The sequence below is a fragment of the Phalaenopsis equestris genome, unplaced genomic scaffold (assembly GCF_001263595.1).
Source record: "Phalaenopsis equestris unplaced genomic scaffold, ASM126359v1 Scaffold198031, whole genome shotgun sequence".
Classification (NCBI taxonomy): Eukaryota; Viridiplantae; Streptophyta; class Magnoliopsida; order Asparagales; family Orchidaceae; genus Phalaenopsis; species Phalaenopsis equestris.
In genome coordinates this window covers 68379-87485 of record NW_018217971.1, presented here as the reverse complement: position 1 = coordinate 87485, position 19107 = coordinate 68379, and the positions used below count along the sequence as shown (strand labels likewise).

Here is a 19107-nt window from a genome sequence, read left to right as displayed (position 1 = left end):
ATTTATATATATATATTAGTGAGGAATTATTCCATTTTGTCTTCCAACTTCTTCTCCTCTTCCTTTTGCGCATCATCCTAAATCTCAATTGAGTGAATTGCTGAATAATAATTGGTACCTCTGTATTATCCTCCTTTCTCTCTTGCTCTTTTTATATACAAGAGTCTAAACAAGATTAATCAAAGCATACAATTATTGTTGTAATTATATTTAGTTATACTTTATCCTCATTTGTCTTTCTTCAACTGATATAAAGAGATAAAAAGGGCACTTTAACAATTCATAAGTTGACACAGACTAATTAATGGGCGTGGTCATTTTTCTCTTAATAGCTCCATCTAGGAAAGGTTGAGTTGGAGCATATATTATGGAGTTATAGGAGTCCTCTCATCCTCTCTATATACTAATGTAGTATAAATAATTGCCTAAAAGGAACAAGTTCAAATTTAATTAAAAAGTAATAATGATGCACCATATAAATAAAAATACTTTGTTGAATTTGACATAATGATCCACCCATTCATCTCTACTTGTCAACATTGGAATGAAATCTTTTCCAAAAAAACATTTTTTTTACTCTTTCAACTCAATATCCTTGGTGTTCTTTCTAAAAAAAACTCAATATAATTCCTCTATTGTTATTGGGTGACTTCATAAGCATAATATTGCATATCCAATTACAATGTACTAAGCTAGAGTATTCTTCTTTAAAGAAATTAAGTCATAATGCATTATATCTCTTTCCAATCCTTTCAATGTTGGTCACATGACATTGTGAATTATATGTATGCAAAAAATGATTCCTCCTCATCTACTAATCCAATTATCTTAATAATAATAGTGTTGAATTTCTTTTGATCAAGGAGGATCGAGAAAGAATCACTTAGTATTAATAATGTGATCATCGATCTCAAATTACTTCACTAACTTTCCCATCATTTTCTAATTTAGCTTCAAACTTATTTAAATCTTATTCTTACTATGTTTGACTCAATTTTTTTTTAATACTAGTCCTAATTTGAGTTTTATTCAAAACTTGGTCGATTCTATTTTAACCATAGTCCAATCATATTTAAATCACGCTAAACTATGTTTGAACCTTGCAAGTACCTTATTCCAATAATGATCACTCATTCTTTGAACTTTGTTCAAACTTTTTTTAGTTTTCCTTCAGTTATTTTCAAACTTAATCCAAATTTTATTTTAAATATCTTGAACCTTGTTTAACTCCTTGTCAAATCTTATTCAAAAGCACTAATAATATTTGATCAATATTCAAAGATATTTTAAATATATTTGTAGTACGTGATATGATGTATAATATCATTCTAAACTCAGATTCTATGTGGCGATTGGTGTATTCAAATTTACAAAATCAAACATATATCATCATCAACTTTGAAAATTTTGTTAAAGAAGAAGGCAAAAAATTTGTTGTAGACCGATCATATACAATTAGATTTTAAATAAATTTGGCATTGAGAATAGAATTGATGATACTCTTTTTTATAAGTTCACTTGATGCCTTGCCCTTTACTGAATAAGAGTTTAGGATCCCATATTTTTAGAAAGAGAGAACATTTCGATGTAAAATAGAATTTTGAATAATATTTTTAAAATATAAATAATGAGCTTATTTTGTCAATTATTGTTATAATCTCATTTAAATGTACAAAAAACCAAAAATTTAAAGTCAATTTTCTCATTGCCTACACGGGTCAAACTAATCACTAAAATGCCATTCAGGTCCAATTCCCTATCCACAAAATGTCCGCCCTAATTCTGTTCCTTCTCTTCGCTCTGTACTGCCATACATTCTCCAACGCCTCCCTTACCTTCTCAGTCTTCGACTTCGGAGCCGCTGGCGATGGCATCCATTACGACACGAACCCTATACAATCCGCAATCGATACATGCGCTTTCTCTGGTGGCGGACGCGTCCTCTTCCCCACCGGAGGCGACTACCTCACCGGCACGCTGTTCCTGCGGTCCTATGTAATCCTTGATGTGGAGCGCGGAGCAAGGATTTTGGGTGGTACCAGGGAGGAAGACTACCCTAAGGAGTCATCGCGGTGGTACGTTGTGCTCTCGGAGAACGTTACAGGGGTGGGGATCACCGGCGGCGGAGAGATTAACGGGCAGAGTGAGGCATTTGTGATTCGGCCTGATGTGAGGAAGAATGTGATGGTGAGCTGGAACCGTACTGGGGCGTGTTTGGGAGACGAGTGCCGGCCGAGGTTGGTCGGGTTTGTTGATTCGAATAATGTGAGGGTTTGGAATATCACGCTGAACCAACCAGCTTATTGGTGGTAAGACCTAAGAAGAGCCATCAGATTGGCTTTTGCAATTTTATCTCATCTTTTTTAATTGGTTACGATGCATTTTGAGTTTTTTATAATTATTCCTATATTAGTAAGCCAGGAATGTGTCAAAACAGTCCCCGCACTCTTTACATGGGGTTATTTTTGTCTCCAAGTCTATAAAGGTATCAATTTGCTTCTCCGACTTTACACAAAGTACTATTTCAGTTTCAATATAAAGAGTATGGGACTAATTTGATATATTATTCATAAATATACTATATGAATAATAAATAAACTTCTATATTTCATTCATCTCAAAATTAATTTAATTATTTAAAATCTCAGCCATATCAAATTTTGATTAAGATGACTTCACCTAATCTTATCCACTTATTTATATATTGTTGCATCTTGAGGATAGATGGACAGATTAGACAACTTAAATCTATTATTTGTTTTATAGCATAAGTTTATTTATTACCATTAATCCTATAGTTTATTTTAGATAAATTTTATTTTTGATTTTGGTTTTTCTTTTAAAAATAAGTTAGTTCAGTATGATTTGCACATGCTTTTATTTTTATATAAATTATTATATTTTTAAAAATGCTCGAAGCAATTTATAAATAATTTGACAGCAACAAAAAACAACAAGCCTTTATTCCTGTGGGTTGGTCGGCTTCTTTTTCTTCCATTGCGTCCTATTGAGTGCCCTATTTTTATTTAACTTTAATCAATTATGATCTTTATTTATAAAATATGCCAAAGTCTTTTTAGGTTTAACTTTGACTTTCTTAACAAAAGTCGAATATAAAACAACTACTCTCCTAAGGGATTATCATATGATAAAAAATAACCTTACCTTATTTTTATGTATAAACACCTTTTATTTTAAATCAAAATATAAAAAAATTTAAATAAAAATAAAAAATACATAATAGAAACCAAAAGTGATCTCAAACGACCTTTTAGTAAAATATGGTTTAGATAGTAAATAAATGTTGATAACTAGTGTCTTTATTTTTTTTATAGGTTAATCAGGAAGAATTGATTCCAACCTTAACAATTAATAGAATTTTAACAAATCATATCTTTATTTTTTTTGGCTACTGAATGTCATATTGAAGGATAGTAGTGAGGAATCCATATGATGACGTAGTAGACACACACACATGCACACATACACACATACACACATACACACATACACACATATAGTAGTGGGGAATCCATATGATGACATAGTAGACACACACACACACATGTGTAAATACTCTTATTACCCACTCAAGGAGTCAACATTGTCCTTGGTGTCCAATGGCTACAAACCTATGTAACGTTGTTACAAATTATAATTTCTTAACAATGAGTTTTACTATGCAAGGATAGGCCATAACCCTTCAAGGAGACATCATGGATGTTTAAAACATCTAATATGATTAGCTTCTCAAATTTTACAAGCAAGCTTCCGTAGCTTCTTGCTTTCATCCAAACATTGCACCAAAAATACTCCAAACTCTTAACGAGTCTGCCAACCTTTTATTAAGCCATCCAAAAAATAACCAAATTTGATTAAAATTTAACAACTCATTACCAATCTTTGTCCATGTATTTACCCTAATTTTCAAAAAAAGAAAACAACAATTGAAAGTTGGTCCATGAAATGCTACAATATGGAGTCATTTATTCGAGCACAAGTGCTTTCTTATTTTTTCCCCATAAACTAAAGGACAACATTGTCTTTTTGCTTGGATTATGGTGCCCTTAACCAATCAATCATCCTACCTGATTATCCTAATCTTGCAGTGGGTGAAATGTTGGATGAACAACTTGGGATCTCCGCTTATTTCAAACACCAGAATGACAAAAGATGTTTACTTAATTTGCTAAGAAATGAGTACATAATTAAATACGAAGACATAATTTAATACGAAACTAACATTACAAACAAAGTGGCTTGCACTCTATTGCACATCCATGAAGATGACCACATCATAGTTGCAGTGCCAATACTTTTATTTGCACTTTTTAAACGTATACGCTACTTCTTGCAATATTTACACGGTAAAAATTACACCCTTCTAAAACATAAAAAACTGCAACAAATTAAAGCACAATGAACCTTTGAAATGTCATGTCAACTTTAAGACGGGTAACATTGAAATGTGTCAGGATTGTGCTAGCATCTACATTAGCCCTCAAGAATGAATTGCTCCATCAACATCATAATAGCTTGGTGGATGGACATGTTTCCATCTTGTACATGAACAATTTTACTAGCCTTAAAATTATGGTGGCAGTCAACTAATTAACAAATTTATGCTCACTTAGATATGTTGCCATTGAAGCGAACTACGTCTTTTGCAACTTGTCGTCATCTTGGCATTTCAAAGATGATATTGTTTGATTACGATCACATCTTTATCACCAACTCTTAGAGAGTCCTATATAAATTGATTGGAACATAACTTAATATTTCAATACTACTCACCATCTTGAATCCAATGAGCAATCTAAAGATAACCAATCAAAAACTTGTACGATATGTCATAGGAAATCCTAAAAATTGAACTAAGTCTATGTAGTGGTGAAATACTTCTATAACACCTCTTTGCACTCCTTCATTGGAATGTCACGCTTTCCATTCTATGCTATGTGTTTGTCATGCTCCATCTATTAAACTATATTTCAATTGGACATTCGCAGTTTAAGAAGTTCACTATAATAGCATGATGAGGGCCTGCAAAACCTTTGCTCTAGGTTATATTGAGCATACGTATAACCTCCAATTTTTCGATGGTGTTCTCGTTCTTTTCAAACTTTAATCTTTTTTTAGAGATTATCACACCGATAACATTACCCCAAACACAACAAACAATATTTTTTCCCCACTCTCTATTCTTGTAAGAGATGAATGGCTTACACGCTAGAATTACAACCACATTCTCCCATATGTTTAATTTTCATATCTTCTAACTTAAAGCATACAAAGATGATCAACAATTATCCTCAACAACATTGTTGCAAGAGCCTTCAAGCCGTTCACAGTCTCGAATCTTGGCAAATACTTAAACTGGACTAGAAAGCAAAGTTGTAAGATATAATTTGGCTATTCAATGTTTAGATTTGAATGATTAAATTTCAATAGGTTTCACTAAGAAACTTAAATATGAATTAATTTAATTTTAATAAAACCTAAAAATTTTGATGCAGTACATAGTGGTGTTTATGTGTTGCCTTTGTGGTATTTATTTTGTTTAGTGGTAAGATATGTGGAAAAATATATTAGGAGTTTTTATAGGGTTTGTGAACTTTATAAGGGGAAGATCAAAGGGAGGTAGTGACTTGTAGGGAGAAGACTTGCGTCTGTGTTATTTTGTACTGGTTAATTTTGTTAAGAGCTTAAGGAGAAGTTTGGTTTAGAGTTATATTGGGTATGAGTACCCTTTTGTAATTTATGGATGCTAAAAATACGGATTTGGAGTTATTTATGGTATTTACATGAATTCTTTGGTGTGGAGAATGAAAGAAAGGGTTAGTTGAATTGCTTTGTACATATTTGATGGCTGAGGTATTTTCCTTATAACTTAATGTAAGAGTGTGAGAGCATTGAGAAAAACTCCAGAGCACTTGAAGAATATATATTGATGAAAGTTTTATATTGAAATCATACGGAAAAGGTAAAAATATTAAGTATTATATCTCCTACTAAAGAGGGATTTATATGTTCGTTTAGCCAGGATAAGAGGTAAGCCATCTTGCTTTACTAAGGATGATAAGAGTTCTCCATAAAGATTTTTAGTTGATATCAAGACCTTTTTCATACAGATTTCGTGATAGTTATAAGTGTTACACTTAATAAGAAGATCAAGAATTCAAAAGATAGTCAAACTATAATAAATTTACCTAAAAATCTATTTATGTTATAACTCAAATTTATAAATTCAAAGGCCTGTACTTTCAATGATGAAGTTGTTGGAAGGTGAAATAACTCTTTATAAGACTAAAAAAAGGTTGGCCATTCTTTGAATTGGACTTTTGATGACTTAGCAAAATGATGTGGTGTTGTGGATCACACATAGATTAAAATTTTAGCTCACATTATATTTTTATAGTTTTGACATTCCTATTTTACAAGTAACATTTTCCTTGGTTGCAATGAAAATTTAAATAAGAAAAATAATAAAAAAATGCAATAAAATATAACTTCTTTAATGTCCATAAGTACTCATGGATTTGATGATTGCTATATGTCAAACTTGTATTGCATTAACTCTCCAGACTCAGAAGAACTCTTCTTAGAATGTTTAAAATCTTAATGTCGATTTAGCAGATTGTAGAAAGCTTTTTCATGTTCTCTTATGGCTACTAGAAGGTAATAATAGTAGGCGCTTCTTATCCAATAAGAAATTTACCGTATGTTGTAGCATATATAGGTGGCTTATCTATAAGGATGGAATCCACTCACCTATGTAGGCTGAGAGTGCACTAGCAACATGTCTTCAAGTACTCCTGAAGTTTTGCTAGTCTTTGAAGTCTTTGAATTCCTAAGTTGGATTACCTGTTTGTAAGTTATATTCTATATTAAAATTAGAACTAAAAAAAAATTCTAGAAAATAAGCATTAGGTCCAAATATTCTTAAAATTTTAAAAGGATTATTTGCTTATACTTTTAACTTTTTAAGTGTTACAGAGGAATATTGCTTCTTTTCGTGCATATAATCACTCATTATATTCTTAATAAGATCTATTATGATTAATTAATTTTTCTTTTTTAGAGTTGCTAGTTTCAATTTGTTTTTTGTATATTCATGTAGGCTAGAAAAACCTTTTGCAAATTTAAATACTGAATCAGAATATCAATGGTGGGATGAAAGTTATGCAATGCCTATAGGTCCCTTCTTATTATAACCATATAAAACTTCAAAAGGTATTTTGTGTGCTGTTTTAGAAAGTTTGCACTCATATGCAATCTTAGAAGTGAAGATACATATTTCAAGTGCCTAAGTTCTTATCTACCTCTTATCTACGAGACATCTTATCTAATTTCTTATGGTCTTATTGACCATCTATTTCTAGGTGAAAAGCAAATAAAAATATAAGTTATGTTAATAATTGTCATTTTTTTAATAAGATGTGAATTTCCCATCCTTAATAGACACAATAGTGGAAGTAAAATCATGTCGCATTAGTCTTATGTCAAGAATAAAAACAAAAAAGTTACTACCTTAATAATATCTAACTGCCACTGATAATATCATCGCCTCTTGGTGATCTAGGACGCTTTACAATGAAATCTATGGTTAAATTCTCTTAATGTCTGCAGGAAACAAGAAGATATGTAATGTCTCAATTTTTATTTGGGAGATTTAGCCTGTTTACAGGGAAGGCATTTATCCAAAATTTTATCGGATTTTTTATTTTTAATATGATAGATGGTTAATAAGATCTATTTTCTTGCAAGTGAATGATCTTTTCTCTCCCTAAATGTCCAACATTGCCCCTGGTATGCTGCTTACCAATTAAAAAATCTCTTTAGTTGAATGTGAGTCCATAACAAAAAAGTGGTTGCTCTTATAGTCGTTAAACATAACATAAAATTTAGGACCTTGTATAATCTTCCTTAAGGCCATAAAAAATTTAAATTTGAAGCTCATATGAAGTGATAAGAAGGGACACTCTAAATAAGATATTTGCATCTTTAATTTTTAAGCCAAACTCATGCAAAGCAATAATATTTTGCAGATACCTAAACCATTTTATATGCCCGTGATTTAATTTTCCTAATGTATAAATTTCACTGCATGATGATCAATCCTTAAGATGAACTTCTTCTGAAATTGATAATGTCTTAAATGTCTTAAAAGAATGAATATTGCCTTTAACTCCTTGTCATAAATAGAATAGCTTTGTTTTGCTTCAAGTAATTTCTCGCAAAAAAAATAAATAGCTTTATCTTGACTGAAGGCATTACATATACCTATTTCAGAAGATTCACAGTTCACTTCTAAAATCTTAGAAATTTAACAAGTGTCAACACATGAGCAAACTCCCACTTTTAAGAAGATTATTAAGAGATGCTATAATGGTGCTAAAATTCATAATAAAAGACAGCCAACCTATAGCAACTTCTTATGTTAGTGAAACTAGCAAAATTTGGCCCCGCAACAATAACCGTGATTTATCAGGATCATGATGTAAGCCACTAAAAGAAACCATAAATTCTAAGTAATTCTTCTCTTTAGATGGAAAGAGACACATCTTGACATTAATTTTAAGTTCTTTCCTATAAGACTTAATTTAGGCAAGAATGCTTTGCATTTTACAAAGCTCTGTATATTAATTTTATTAACTCTTTGGGGACACTACGTATACTTAATCATAGTGAAACACCATTTTTTTTTTGTTTTCCGATCGTGATTTATTTGTGTCGTTCTCGAGTGCAGTTAGGTGTTATACTAAGAGAGTTGAATTTACCTCCAAACCTGCCGCACGATCCCTACTTTCCTCCGCCTCCTCTTCGGTCTGCTTTGCAGTTATCTCCATCCTAAAATTGAGTAGCTCTGACCCTTCCCGGCACTTCGTAGCTCAAGCACTTGAATGTCTACACTCCACAAAGGATTCTTCTTTCATTCCAACTAGCAAATTGCAGGTTTGTGCTTCTCTTGAAGAGGGTCAAAACATTGTCATTCTTCAGAAATCTTTTACCTTCTGTTATTATGACCTTTTGCTTAAACATCATCGGAAGCTGTTTCTTTGTTTTTTCAATTTCCTTTTAGCTTGGCATCACACAGTTTGGAGTGTGGTGAATACAGTAACTTTTTCCTCTCCAGTCCGGACAGAACAAAATGCGTCACCACATCTTGATCTACCCTACCTTCCCATGCTCATTGGTGATGCCAATGAGGGTACTTGAATCTGATTCAATTGCCTCCATCAAAATTTTTTTCAGGATTAAATATCTTTCTCTGTTTCCAGGTTCAACCCTGGGACTTGAATTCTATCAGCTAGAACAAAAGATCCATTTGTATCATTCAATCGAACAGGTTCATGAGTGTACTGGAGGATGTTTATCTCCACTTGGCTTCTTTCACCCTCAGTTGGCTGCCTCCATTCTTCTTTTCTAAAAGTTCTCCGCCCCTCTCATAAACAACTAGTGATGAAGAGGAGGTCCCAACAGCCTCATGACTAACACCAGAGGAGATAACATCCAAATCATAAGCTACACCCAAGCCGTTGCCATTTGATTTTTCTAACAACACGTCATGAGCTTCCTGCATTTTCCCTGCCCAGTAACAAATGAAAATGAAATTATACATCACCTCCTCATCTATGTTTTATTCCGACCATCCCAAATTTTAAAAATAATGCATAGCTATTCGCTTACCTGGTTATCAAAGTCACCAGGAAGCTGCTCCAACTCCAACCTCAGTTCCAGCTCTTTGATCTGCTCTTCAAGCTGAGGCATCCAGTGGATTCGCATCGACCACATCAACAGCAGATGCTAGCGTTGTCTGACCCTCCTTTGAGGGTTCCTTGCTCTCGCACTCATTCCACATCAACTGCAGATGCTAGAACTGCCTGACCCTCGAGGATTCCTTGCTCTCGCACTCATTCCCATAGTTGGTAACAATGCTTGAGAACTACTGATTGCCTCCACTGCCGTTGCTATCTTTCTTCTGTAGATCTACTGTTTTAATGAAAATTTATTTTCATTTGATTGGTAATTGAGTTTTTATTTTGGGTTCATACTAATTCACAAAGAAGTTATTTTAAATTGATGCTTTCATCAATTCAAATTTGATCTGAGCTGAGCTTGGTTTATTATTTAGCTTGTTGATTTAATTTTTTAAGCTAATAATTGATGCAATTTTTTAATGACTTTAAATTTTTATATGCATTTAATTTTATTTGATTTTATTATTATTTTTTCTTGCAAATAACAGATTTAATATTCAGATTGTTGGCTCGATTAGAGGTGTCTATTTGGCTTTACGGTTTGGTTTGTCTAACTCAAATTAAAAGTTAAAAAGCCTGGATTCAACTCGACATGAACTCAATTAACTCGAACCTGACCCTTTTATTTCATGGACCATGGATTGTAATTGGAAAATGCGGTCTGTTTATCTTGAATTGGACCTGTTTAAACTTAATATTTTACAAGATTAAATTAAACAATGTATTTCTAGCTTTTAATGGGAGATTAAACTTTTTTATAATGCAAATATATGCCTCTTTTGGCAGGAGTTTAATAATGATATTTCAAACAATAACCGCTCAAATCCAGCTGAAAATTTCACTTCATTTCTTTCCTTGTCAATGTTGCCATATATATGTGGAATCATGTTAGCCTCAGCATATTTAGAGGAAATCGAAATGAAATAGCAAGAGTAAGAAGAGCAGCAGAAACTAGAGTGAAAACGTTAAGAAGGATATTCGCTGCTATGGTACTTTGGTTGAACTAAATTTTCACAGCATATGAAATTCATTAAAACCACAAGAAAAAATGCTGCACTTTTTGCATCAATTTTGTTGAAGTAGTTAACAATTTTGAATTGACGGTAAATTTTTGAATGAAAGCTAACACCGCTGTTTTTTTCCTTCTCTTTTTCGATGCTGAGTTTATATCACATCTTTCTGTTAAATAAGATTTGAATATTGAGTTTTTTGTGGGCTTAGTAATGCATGGTATAATAAGATTTTGTAGTAAGATGTTAAGCGGCCTTTTTTTTAGCACAATAACCTGCTGTTATCTTTTCATATTCTTTTTCCAATGTATCATTCTACAATAATAAGTGTTATCTCATTCTAAGTAACAAGCTGATACAAAAGCTTCATATACAATCAAATGACTTTCACTAATATCTCATTCCAGAATAGGATTTGCTTACGTGCAGAAAAAATATGTTTTACTTCTTTTTTTTTTCTAGCATGGCCTGCCTGTTCAAGGCTGGTAGGCACTGGGAGAAATTTTATTTATTAGAAAAAGGGGTATTTAATTCCTTCAATGAAAAAGCTACCACTTTGAGCTTAATCGAACATGTATTTAAGAGTTTTTGTGTTAAAAATAAGCACTAAAAAGTAGGTTTTCCAAACAATATTATCATAGTTTTAAAAGCATGATTTTAAAGCACTACATTTTAAGAAGTTACTTTTAAATGAACTTTTATAAAAGTACAAGCTTAATCAAATGAGGCCTAAACCTAGAAAAGACTTTTTATGATAGTGCAATTGTTGTATCTCATCAAAACTAAAAATCAGGGCATCATCAAATTAGATGACTAAGAACTTTCCAATTGAGGGTGTAATAATAGTATTTATAAGTGACATGTAGTGCTAGAAGCATTAGTTGGCCCGAAGTATTAGTGACATGTATTGCTAGAAGCATGTTGTGCTCGAAGAACTTTCCACTCGTAATGTTCATTAGGTGTTTTGAATGGTGTTTTTCTTTTATCTCCAATTTGGATCATAATTTGATCATATCCATTCTTTTAGTTCAATTGTGGTGAAATATTTAACACTTCTGTAATCAAGCATGTCATTAATTTATTTTTTATGGTAATCTTGTTTATTTTTTCTAATTTTAATGTGCACTCTCTTAGGACCTCTTTTTTTAGGTGTTAATAAAGGGACTGCATAAGGACTCGAACTCTTTTTTATTAAACTTTTCACAAGCAAGTCATTGACTTGTCTGCTTAAGTTATAATGCACCATAGGATTCATTTTATAATGGGTTAATTTTTTTTTGAGATCCTAGCATGAAATTACTAGCATGTTGAATTTCGCACGTGGGTGTGCAAATGTTATGCAGCTTTCTTTGGAGCACATCACTAAATTCAAAGAATAAGTTAGATATCACGTTAGGTTTGTGAATCTTTAGGAATATAAGAAGAAAACTCTTTCACTTGAAATTTTGAAAGTAGTAGGGGTGCTATAGAGGTTAGAAATGGCCTCCATAGTAAAACAATTAACTGTAGTTTGCAGACTTAGGTGAAGAAGATTTCGGCTGTGCATCAGAAGTGGACTTGTGTGGAGGTGGGGGCAAGGGCTTGCTCACGGTTTTTGCAAGAAAATGTTTTATAGCCTTATCCTTAAGTTTAAGCAAATGAATTTTTTCATGATTATAATATATAAATTTCATGTCATAAAATTAAATGTCTTCCTAGGAAGATGTCACCAATGTCCATAGGCTAACATCACATCAAAGTGTTCAATATTGATATTCAACACCTCATCCTCTAAGGATGATTAAGAAACTTTGGATCTTGCACATATTTTGCATATGGCTTTTTCTTTTCTTTTTTTGTCATTTGAAGTATATAACTTTCTTGGAAAAGTTAGTAGTACCCTCAATAGTGGTTTTAGTCGAATGATTATTGCCAATTAATGGAGAATGTTTAGCAATAGACCAATGGTTGGGTTGATACAATGGTTGAGCCTTAGGCTTAAGCAAAAGCCTTTCTATTAGATGGGAAGAATGGAATACTTTCCTAATAACTGTATATCTAAAAACTTTAGTGAATTTTTTTAATTTCTCATCTCGAGTTGTTAACAGACATCATTGTGAATTAGCAATTATTATCAGTCTTTGTTTTTCTAATATTTACTTTACCTATGGGTCACTGGTTGACCATGAAATCTCATCATTTCTTTTTGGATAATATTTTGTTTTTAGCATTTTCTTTAGTTCTAACCAAGTAAGAGTCTACGTAGGCTCTCTTCTTTAGCTAATAATGTTGGTCCAATAATACTTGCATATCTTATCAATTTCATTTTGACAATTTAGATCCCTTTATCATGTTCAAACTGACACCAATTAAAGAAGTATTTTATTTGTGAAAGCTAATCCAATAATTTGTTTGGGTCTTGAAATCCTTCAAAAATACGGGCCTCAACTTTAACTTTTCTATTTGAATCATTAAAGCCATCAATTTTCCTATTTTTTGTATCAACTTCTAACCAAATGTCTTAAAAGATGTGTTCTCCTAAGAGGATGTTCAAGAGGTTTATCAATATGACCTAGTTATTGGCTCATCTATAATATGTGAGTGTGCAAGAGGTTGTGGAGTGGCAGAATATAGCATTTGTTCTCATGTTATGACAACTTATAAGCTTATTTCCTCTAAATGTGTCATCATAGTAAAATCTGGCATTAGTTTTTTGTTGATTTGAAGGAAGTGTCTATCATCTTTGAAAGATGATGATCAGTGGGTTTAATAAAAAATTTGTATATGTGGTTCTATAACAATGTTAATACAGATTTGGGAGTTAAAGATGAAAGTCAAATTTTATATATTAGATGTTGAAACATCCTTCAATGTCCTCAACAAATCATAGATTCGTGAAATTAAATCTTGCATGAAAGAAGATCTCGGGGTATTCTTGTTTTATAAAGTCGGGATCTTCGATGACGTGGCATATTATTTGCCCAAGATACTTGCGAGCACATTCAAACTCTGACGACTTAAATGTGGAACTTATAACTCAACAAAATTTAAAAAAAACTCCTCATTAATTTTAGGAGATAATAGGTACAATTTTAGGCTTATGGTGGCATGTAAATGATGCACTGGTTGAACTTTTTACAAGCTTCTAAAACCTGCCCACCAACAAAACTAGAGTAATTGCGGATATAAGCTAAAAAATAAAACTATCAATTAACTTGCTAACAACAACAACAACAAAACTTTTATCTAAGTGGGGTCGGCTACATGAATCCTTTTCTCCGTTGCGTCCTATTTAGTCTCATATTTTCATTTAATTCTAATAAATTAAAATATTTTCTTACATAATATGCCCAAGTCATCCTAGGTCTACCTCTGCCTTTCTTAACATAAGTCGAATCCAAAGCATCTACTCTGCTAATCGGATCATCAGATGGTCGATGTTTGATGTGACCAAACCAACTAAGACGACTCTCTAGTTTTGTCAGTAACTAGAGCTACACCAACCCTATCACGGATATATTCATTTTGCATTTGTCTCTAACTGTAAAGCCACTCATCCACCTAATTATTCTCATCTCGACAACACTCATTGTCTCTAACGCATTTGTCTCAACCTGTAAAGCCACTCATCCACCTAATTATTCTCATCTCGACAACACTCAACTTAGTTTTTTTGCTTCTCTTTCAAAGGCCAACATTCAGCGCCATATACCATTGCAGGTCTCACCACAATCTTATAAATTTTTTCTTTCAGCCTATGCGGTACTTTTTTATCACACAATAGGCCCAAAGCATTCCTCCACTTCAACCAACCAACTTGAATTCTACCAATAACATCCCCATCAATATCGCCATCGCTTTGAACAATAGACCCTAAATCCTAAACCTTAAACCAACTTGCTAACAGCCAAAGAAAAAAATGACACAATACTGAAAGTAAGCACGTTAACAACAATAAGAGCCCCAAAAGGTGAAGTCTTGATCCGTGTTCCAAAAGCTTCCTTTATGCACAACTTCTCTCCTGCAGAAATGACTCTTAACAGCTGATACCAAATGATGCAATGGATATAATAGTGTTTGAGGTAGAGTTTGACGCTTATTGTTTTATTTGATAGTAGGAGATTTAGAAGAACATATTAGGAATGATTTTAGGGCTTGTGGGCTTTGGGATATAGGGGATTAATGGGTGACTAAGACCTAGAAGGGGATGACCTAGATTCGGTTGTTCTGTTAGCAGATTTTGTTAGGAGCAAAAGTGAAAACTAGGTTTGGAGTTAATAAGAAGTATTGGGACTCTTTGGAAAGGAAAGGATGTTAGGAATAAAGATTTGGAGTTATTTGTCGTGGTTATATGGAGGTGTAATATAGAAAGTGAAGGAAGGTCGGTTCGTTGAGTTTGGATAAATTTTGGTTTGCTTGGTTATTTTGTGATTAACTTGGCATAAGAGTGTGAGAACTCAGGTGCTTCAGAATTCTGAAAGGAGATGTATACAAGGAAATTAAAAAAAAAAAAAAAAACTAGTAAACCTCCCGCCAAAATAATCTAAAATTATCGAATCATAGATAAGGTGAGTTAGCCACCAAGCCTTTCCCAAGGAGGAAGATAAGACTTATCCAAGACATGCTATATAATCTCAATGGATATTCCTTGTAGATTTTATATAGAATATGTCAAATTACAATAAATGCATCTTATAACATCTTTTTGACTTTAAGACTGCGTCATAAAAATTTAAAGGCTTTTAATTTATTCGAGTGAAGTTGTTGTAAACAATGCTCAAGAAGTGTCAAAAGCTGGCTCATTATATTTTTTTTAACTTGGACTTTGGTGACTTAAATAAGTTAGGTGGCAATGATGATGTGGTACTATAAACCTCACTTGGACTATAATTCTAACTCGCAATGCATTTTTTTAAGTTTGCTAGTTTCATGTCACAACTGACATTCTTTTTTAGCTCAAATGAACAATAGCATAGAGAAAATAACAAAATATAATAAAATTTTAAAAATAAATTTCCACTAGCAATCATTGATGCGCTGGCTGTTCTATCCTTCACCTGTATTGCATCATAGTTTCAAATTATTTAATTGTTATGATTTTAATATTTTGCTTGATTATGATTCTATTAGGTCAACTATTAATTAGCGTAATAAGGAAGCATGCTAGGCTATCTAATTAATGCCCTATTTAATATTGGTGTATAATTATTTCTTAAGATGAACAACTAGAATGTGAAGAAACTCGTCGGATGTTATCATCCAGCATAATTTTATTGCTCATCATATCTCAAATTAGCATGGGGAAGAAATGTTAGGCATCATTAGTAAGACTACAATGGACTTTTTAGTTTCCTCATTTGAGCTAGCGTTTTCTTTGTGCTATTTTCATTCATGTGTTTCAGATGTTGGCTGACTTGTGGAGATTGTTACAAACGCCGAACAGATATATGAGAGCATCTTTTTTTATATGTTTATCCAGTTTACATTTAGTAAGATGCAATGATACCAAGATTCATGACATAGCAATATATGGAGATTTCAACACACCAAATAATGATGGGATTGACATTGAGGACTCAAATAATACGATCATAACACGATGCCATATCGACACAGGAGATGATGCCATTTGCCCGAAGTCTTCATCTGGGCCTGTGTACAATTTGAGTGCAACTAATTGTTGGATTCATACAAAATCCTGCGCAATAAAGCTTGGAAGCGCAAGCTGGTTTGATTTTAAGAAGTTCTTGTTTGACAATATCACGATCTTTGAATCGCATAGAGGTCTTGGAATGCAAATTCGTGATGGAGGTATAACTTCTATTGCTATCTTTGTTTTCTTGGGCATGAAATTTCTTAATTATTTCTTGAGATACACCATACATGTAGGACAAGTTACATTGAGGTTCCTGAGGTATATTGAGCAATTTAAGTTAGAAGGGTATTTTAAAATCCCTCTTTCATATTTAAAATGCATTGCATGGATTTTTTATTTATTTATGGTTATCTTGGTATATTGATAATAAAATATTAGAAATACACTTCCCTTTGTTCTACCTCCTCTTTGTAGCGTACTGAAGAAACAACTTGTTCATCTTCAAAGCATATAGATTTATGCAAAGTTGCGCCAACAATTTTATATAGAATAGAATGGAGAAAGATGGTGCTGTCCAGCCAAAATACCTTTTTTTTTCTTTAAAAATATTCGCAGACTCAAATTTAGCCCAACAGGGTCTTACCTAACAAAACAAGCTAACACAATTACATGAAGATTGACATTTAAAATTAGGACCAAATTAATTATTCAGAAGCTGTTAGGGATCAATGTATGATTTTTTTTAGGTATGGAAGTGAAGCGCCCTGCCCTTTACACCTCAAGGATCTACATGTATTAAGCTCTATATTTCGCATCCGGGCTTGGGACCGGCAACGGCAGTGACAAGTTTTACGCTGGCAGTCCTACTAAATTAGTATATTATCTAAAATACATTTGGTGTATCTTGCTCCTTTCACTTGTGTGTAATCACAGCATTTTGAAATATTTTCCACTTCTATGTTATTTCTTCATCTTTTCTCGTATGAAATTTGCAGGAAATGTCAGCAACGTTATCTTCTCAAACATCAAAATAAGCACCAGATACTATGATCCTTTATGGTGGGGAAGAGCAGAGCCAATCTACATCACAACATGCCCGAGAGATTCCACTTCTAAATCTGGTTTCATTTCTGACATTCTCTTTGAAAATATATCTGCGGTTTCAGAAAATGGAGTATTCTTGTCTGGTTCAAGAAATGGAATTTTGAGTAACATAAAATTAAAAAATGTTAATTTGACTTATAGAAGATGGACAAAATATCCTGGTGGATTGTATGATTATAGGCCTGGATGTCAGGATTTGGTTAACCACAGCACCTCAGGGATGATGATGGAGCACATTAATGGCTTGGATCTTACGAATGTAAACCTGAAGTGGTTTAAGAGCAAAACTAAGGAGTGGATTTTTCCTTTGCAATTTAGGGGTGCTGATGTGAATAAATTGTCTTTTCATGATTGGAATTCAGAAATTATTAACATTCCAGAAGTAGTTTTCAAGTAGAATGGTGTCTCAAACGCCATTTTATAAGAGAATTCGGTTGCTGGGCTATTTATGATTTTAATTGATGTATCATTTTGAATTTATGAATATATTTGTCTACCACTATATTATTTATTGTTTTGGATCGAACATTAATCTATGAGCTCTTACAAAAATGTCAGTCTCAGTTGATTCTAACTTGTCGAGAAATGTTTTTTTTTTCTCTTTTTGAGTTTTAAGGATCTGTAAATTTGTTTTAATAATAAAAATATCATAGTGTTGCTTGGTTAAGATCGGATTGGGGTGATCTTTAAATCCAAGGTAGTTACAATGGATTTAATTAGTTTGCTTCAACTTAAGCTTCATCGTATGTAATAATTTTGCTTAGAACTTAAGTTTTTATTGGATTTGGTTTTTTGAATCTGGTAGATCATCGTTTATAGTGTTGCTTAGCTCTAAGAGGGTTAAAAGTTTGACGTTGAATGTATCATCTTTGATATTCTAATAAAAATTTGACGTTGAATGTAATGGGATTTTAGTATTTCCTTCACAAATACCATCATAAAGAAACTATACATGGGTTTTTTTTTGTGTTTTTTTGGTGATTCGCTTAAATCATTAGTTCTGTCTAAATCAACTCCATGCATTCATAGCGATTGCTCCTTTGCCACGCGTTGCTAGCATGTCCAAACACCATATCAGGAATCTTGGCTAGAGTTATATCCACGAACGGAGAAGATGAGAATACTAGCAGGTGAGAGCCCGGCTTTAGTGTGTGATGAAGCTTGTCAAGAAAAATGTTGATGTTTTCTGTTATGTTCATGCCTCATAACGGTATTCACCATCCAATGTTATTTTGTTACATTGCTACCACATTTTCTCTCAACATTTCATCTTGGTTGTTGTATTCAAATTGATTGGTTATGCATTTTTTAAGTTTGATCTGGAATTGATTGACACAGCCTCTGATGTTGGAGTAGCTTATGCTCGTAACTAGTCTAATATCGTCTTCATTAATTTTTTTTAAATGTTGAATTTTTTTTATTGGGTTAACTACATATATAGTACTATGAAATCAAATCTGAATGTTTTTATAGTGCTTGTTGTCCATCTGAATTTAGATTAGTTCTCAGCACATGCGCGGGGCGCGCCAGTACACACCCTATCTAATATGAAGAGTATAGATGCATTTTATGATTTTTGAAATTGTCATTTTGTCTAAAATCAAAGAACATCAATCAGGTGACCTGTATTGTTTTTTTTTTCTTTTTGTCATAGATC

At 32.7% G+C, this 19107-nt stretch overlaps 1 protein-coding gene across 1 annotated transcript; it reads left to right on the top strand.

Moving 5' to 3' along the window:
• The first annotated feature begins 1729 nt into the window (after window positions 1-1729).
• LOC110035531 (polygalacturonase ADPG2) lies at window positions 1730-18024 on the top strand. Its single transcript, XM_020739763.1, has 3 exons — window positions 1730-2309; window positions 16230-16561; window positions 17342-18024. Exons 1-3 carry the CDS (start codon window positions 1768-1770, stop codon window positions 17845-17847), a joined length of 1380 nt encoding a protein of 459 aa, XP_020595422.1. The 5' UTR covers window positions 1730-1767; the 3' UTR covers window positions 17848-18024.
• The last annotated feature ends 1083 nt before the right edge of the window (window positions 18025-19107 follow it).

What these genes read in the sequence shown, in the direction of transcription:
- LOC110035531 (XM_020739763.1), top strand. Translation starts at nt 1,768, where the DNA reads ATGTCCGCCCTAATTCTGTTCCTTCTCTTCGCTCTGTACTGCCATACA. An exon ending in AACCAACCAGCTTATTGGTG is followed by an intron (nt 2,310 to 16,229) that starts GTAAGACCTAAG and finishes ATGTTTATCCAG; the next exon opens with TTTACATTTAGTAAGATGCA. An exon ending in AATGCAAATTCGTGATGGAG is followed by an intron (nt 16,562 to 17,341) that starts GTATAACTTCTA and finishes TGAAATTTGCAG; the next exon opens with GAAATGTCAGCAACGTTATC.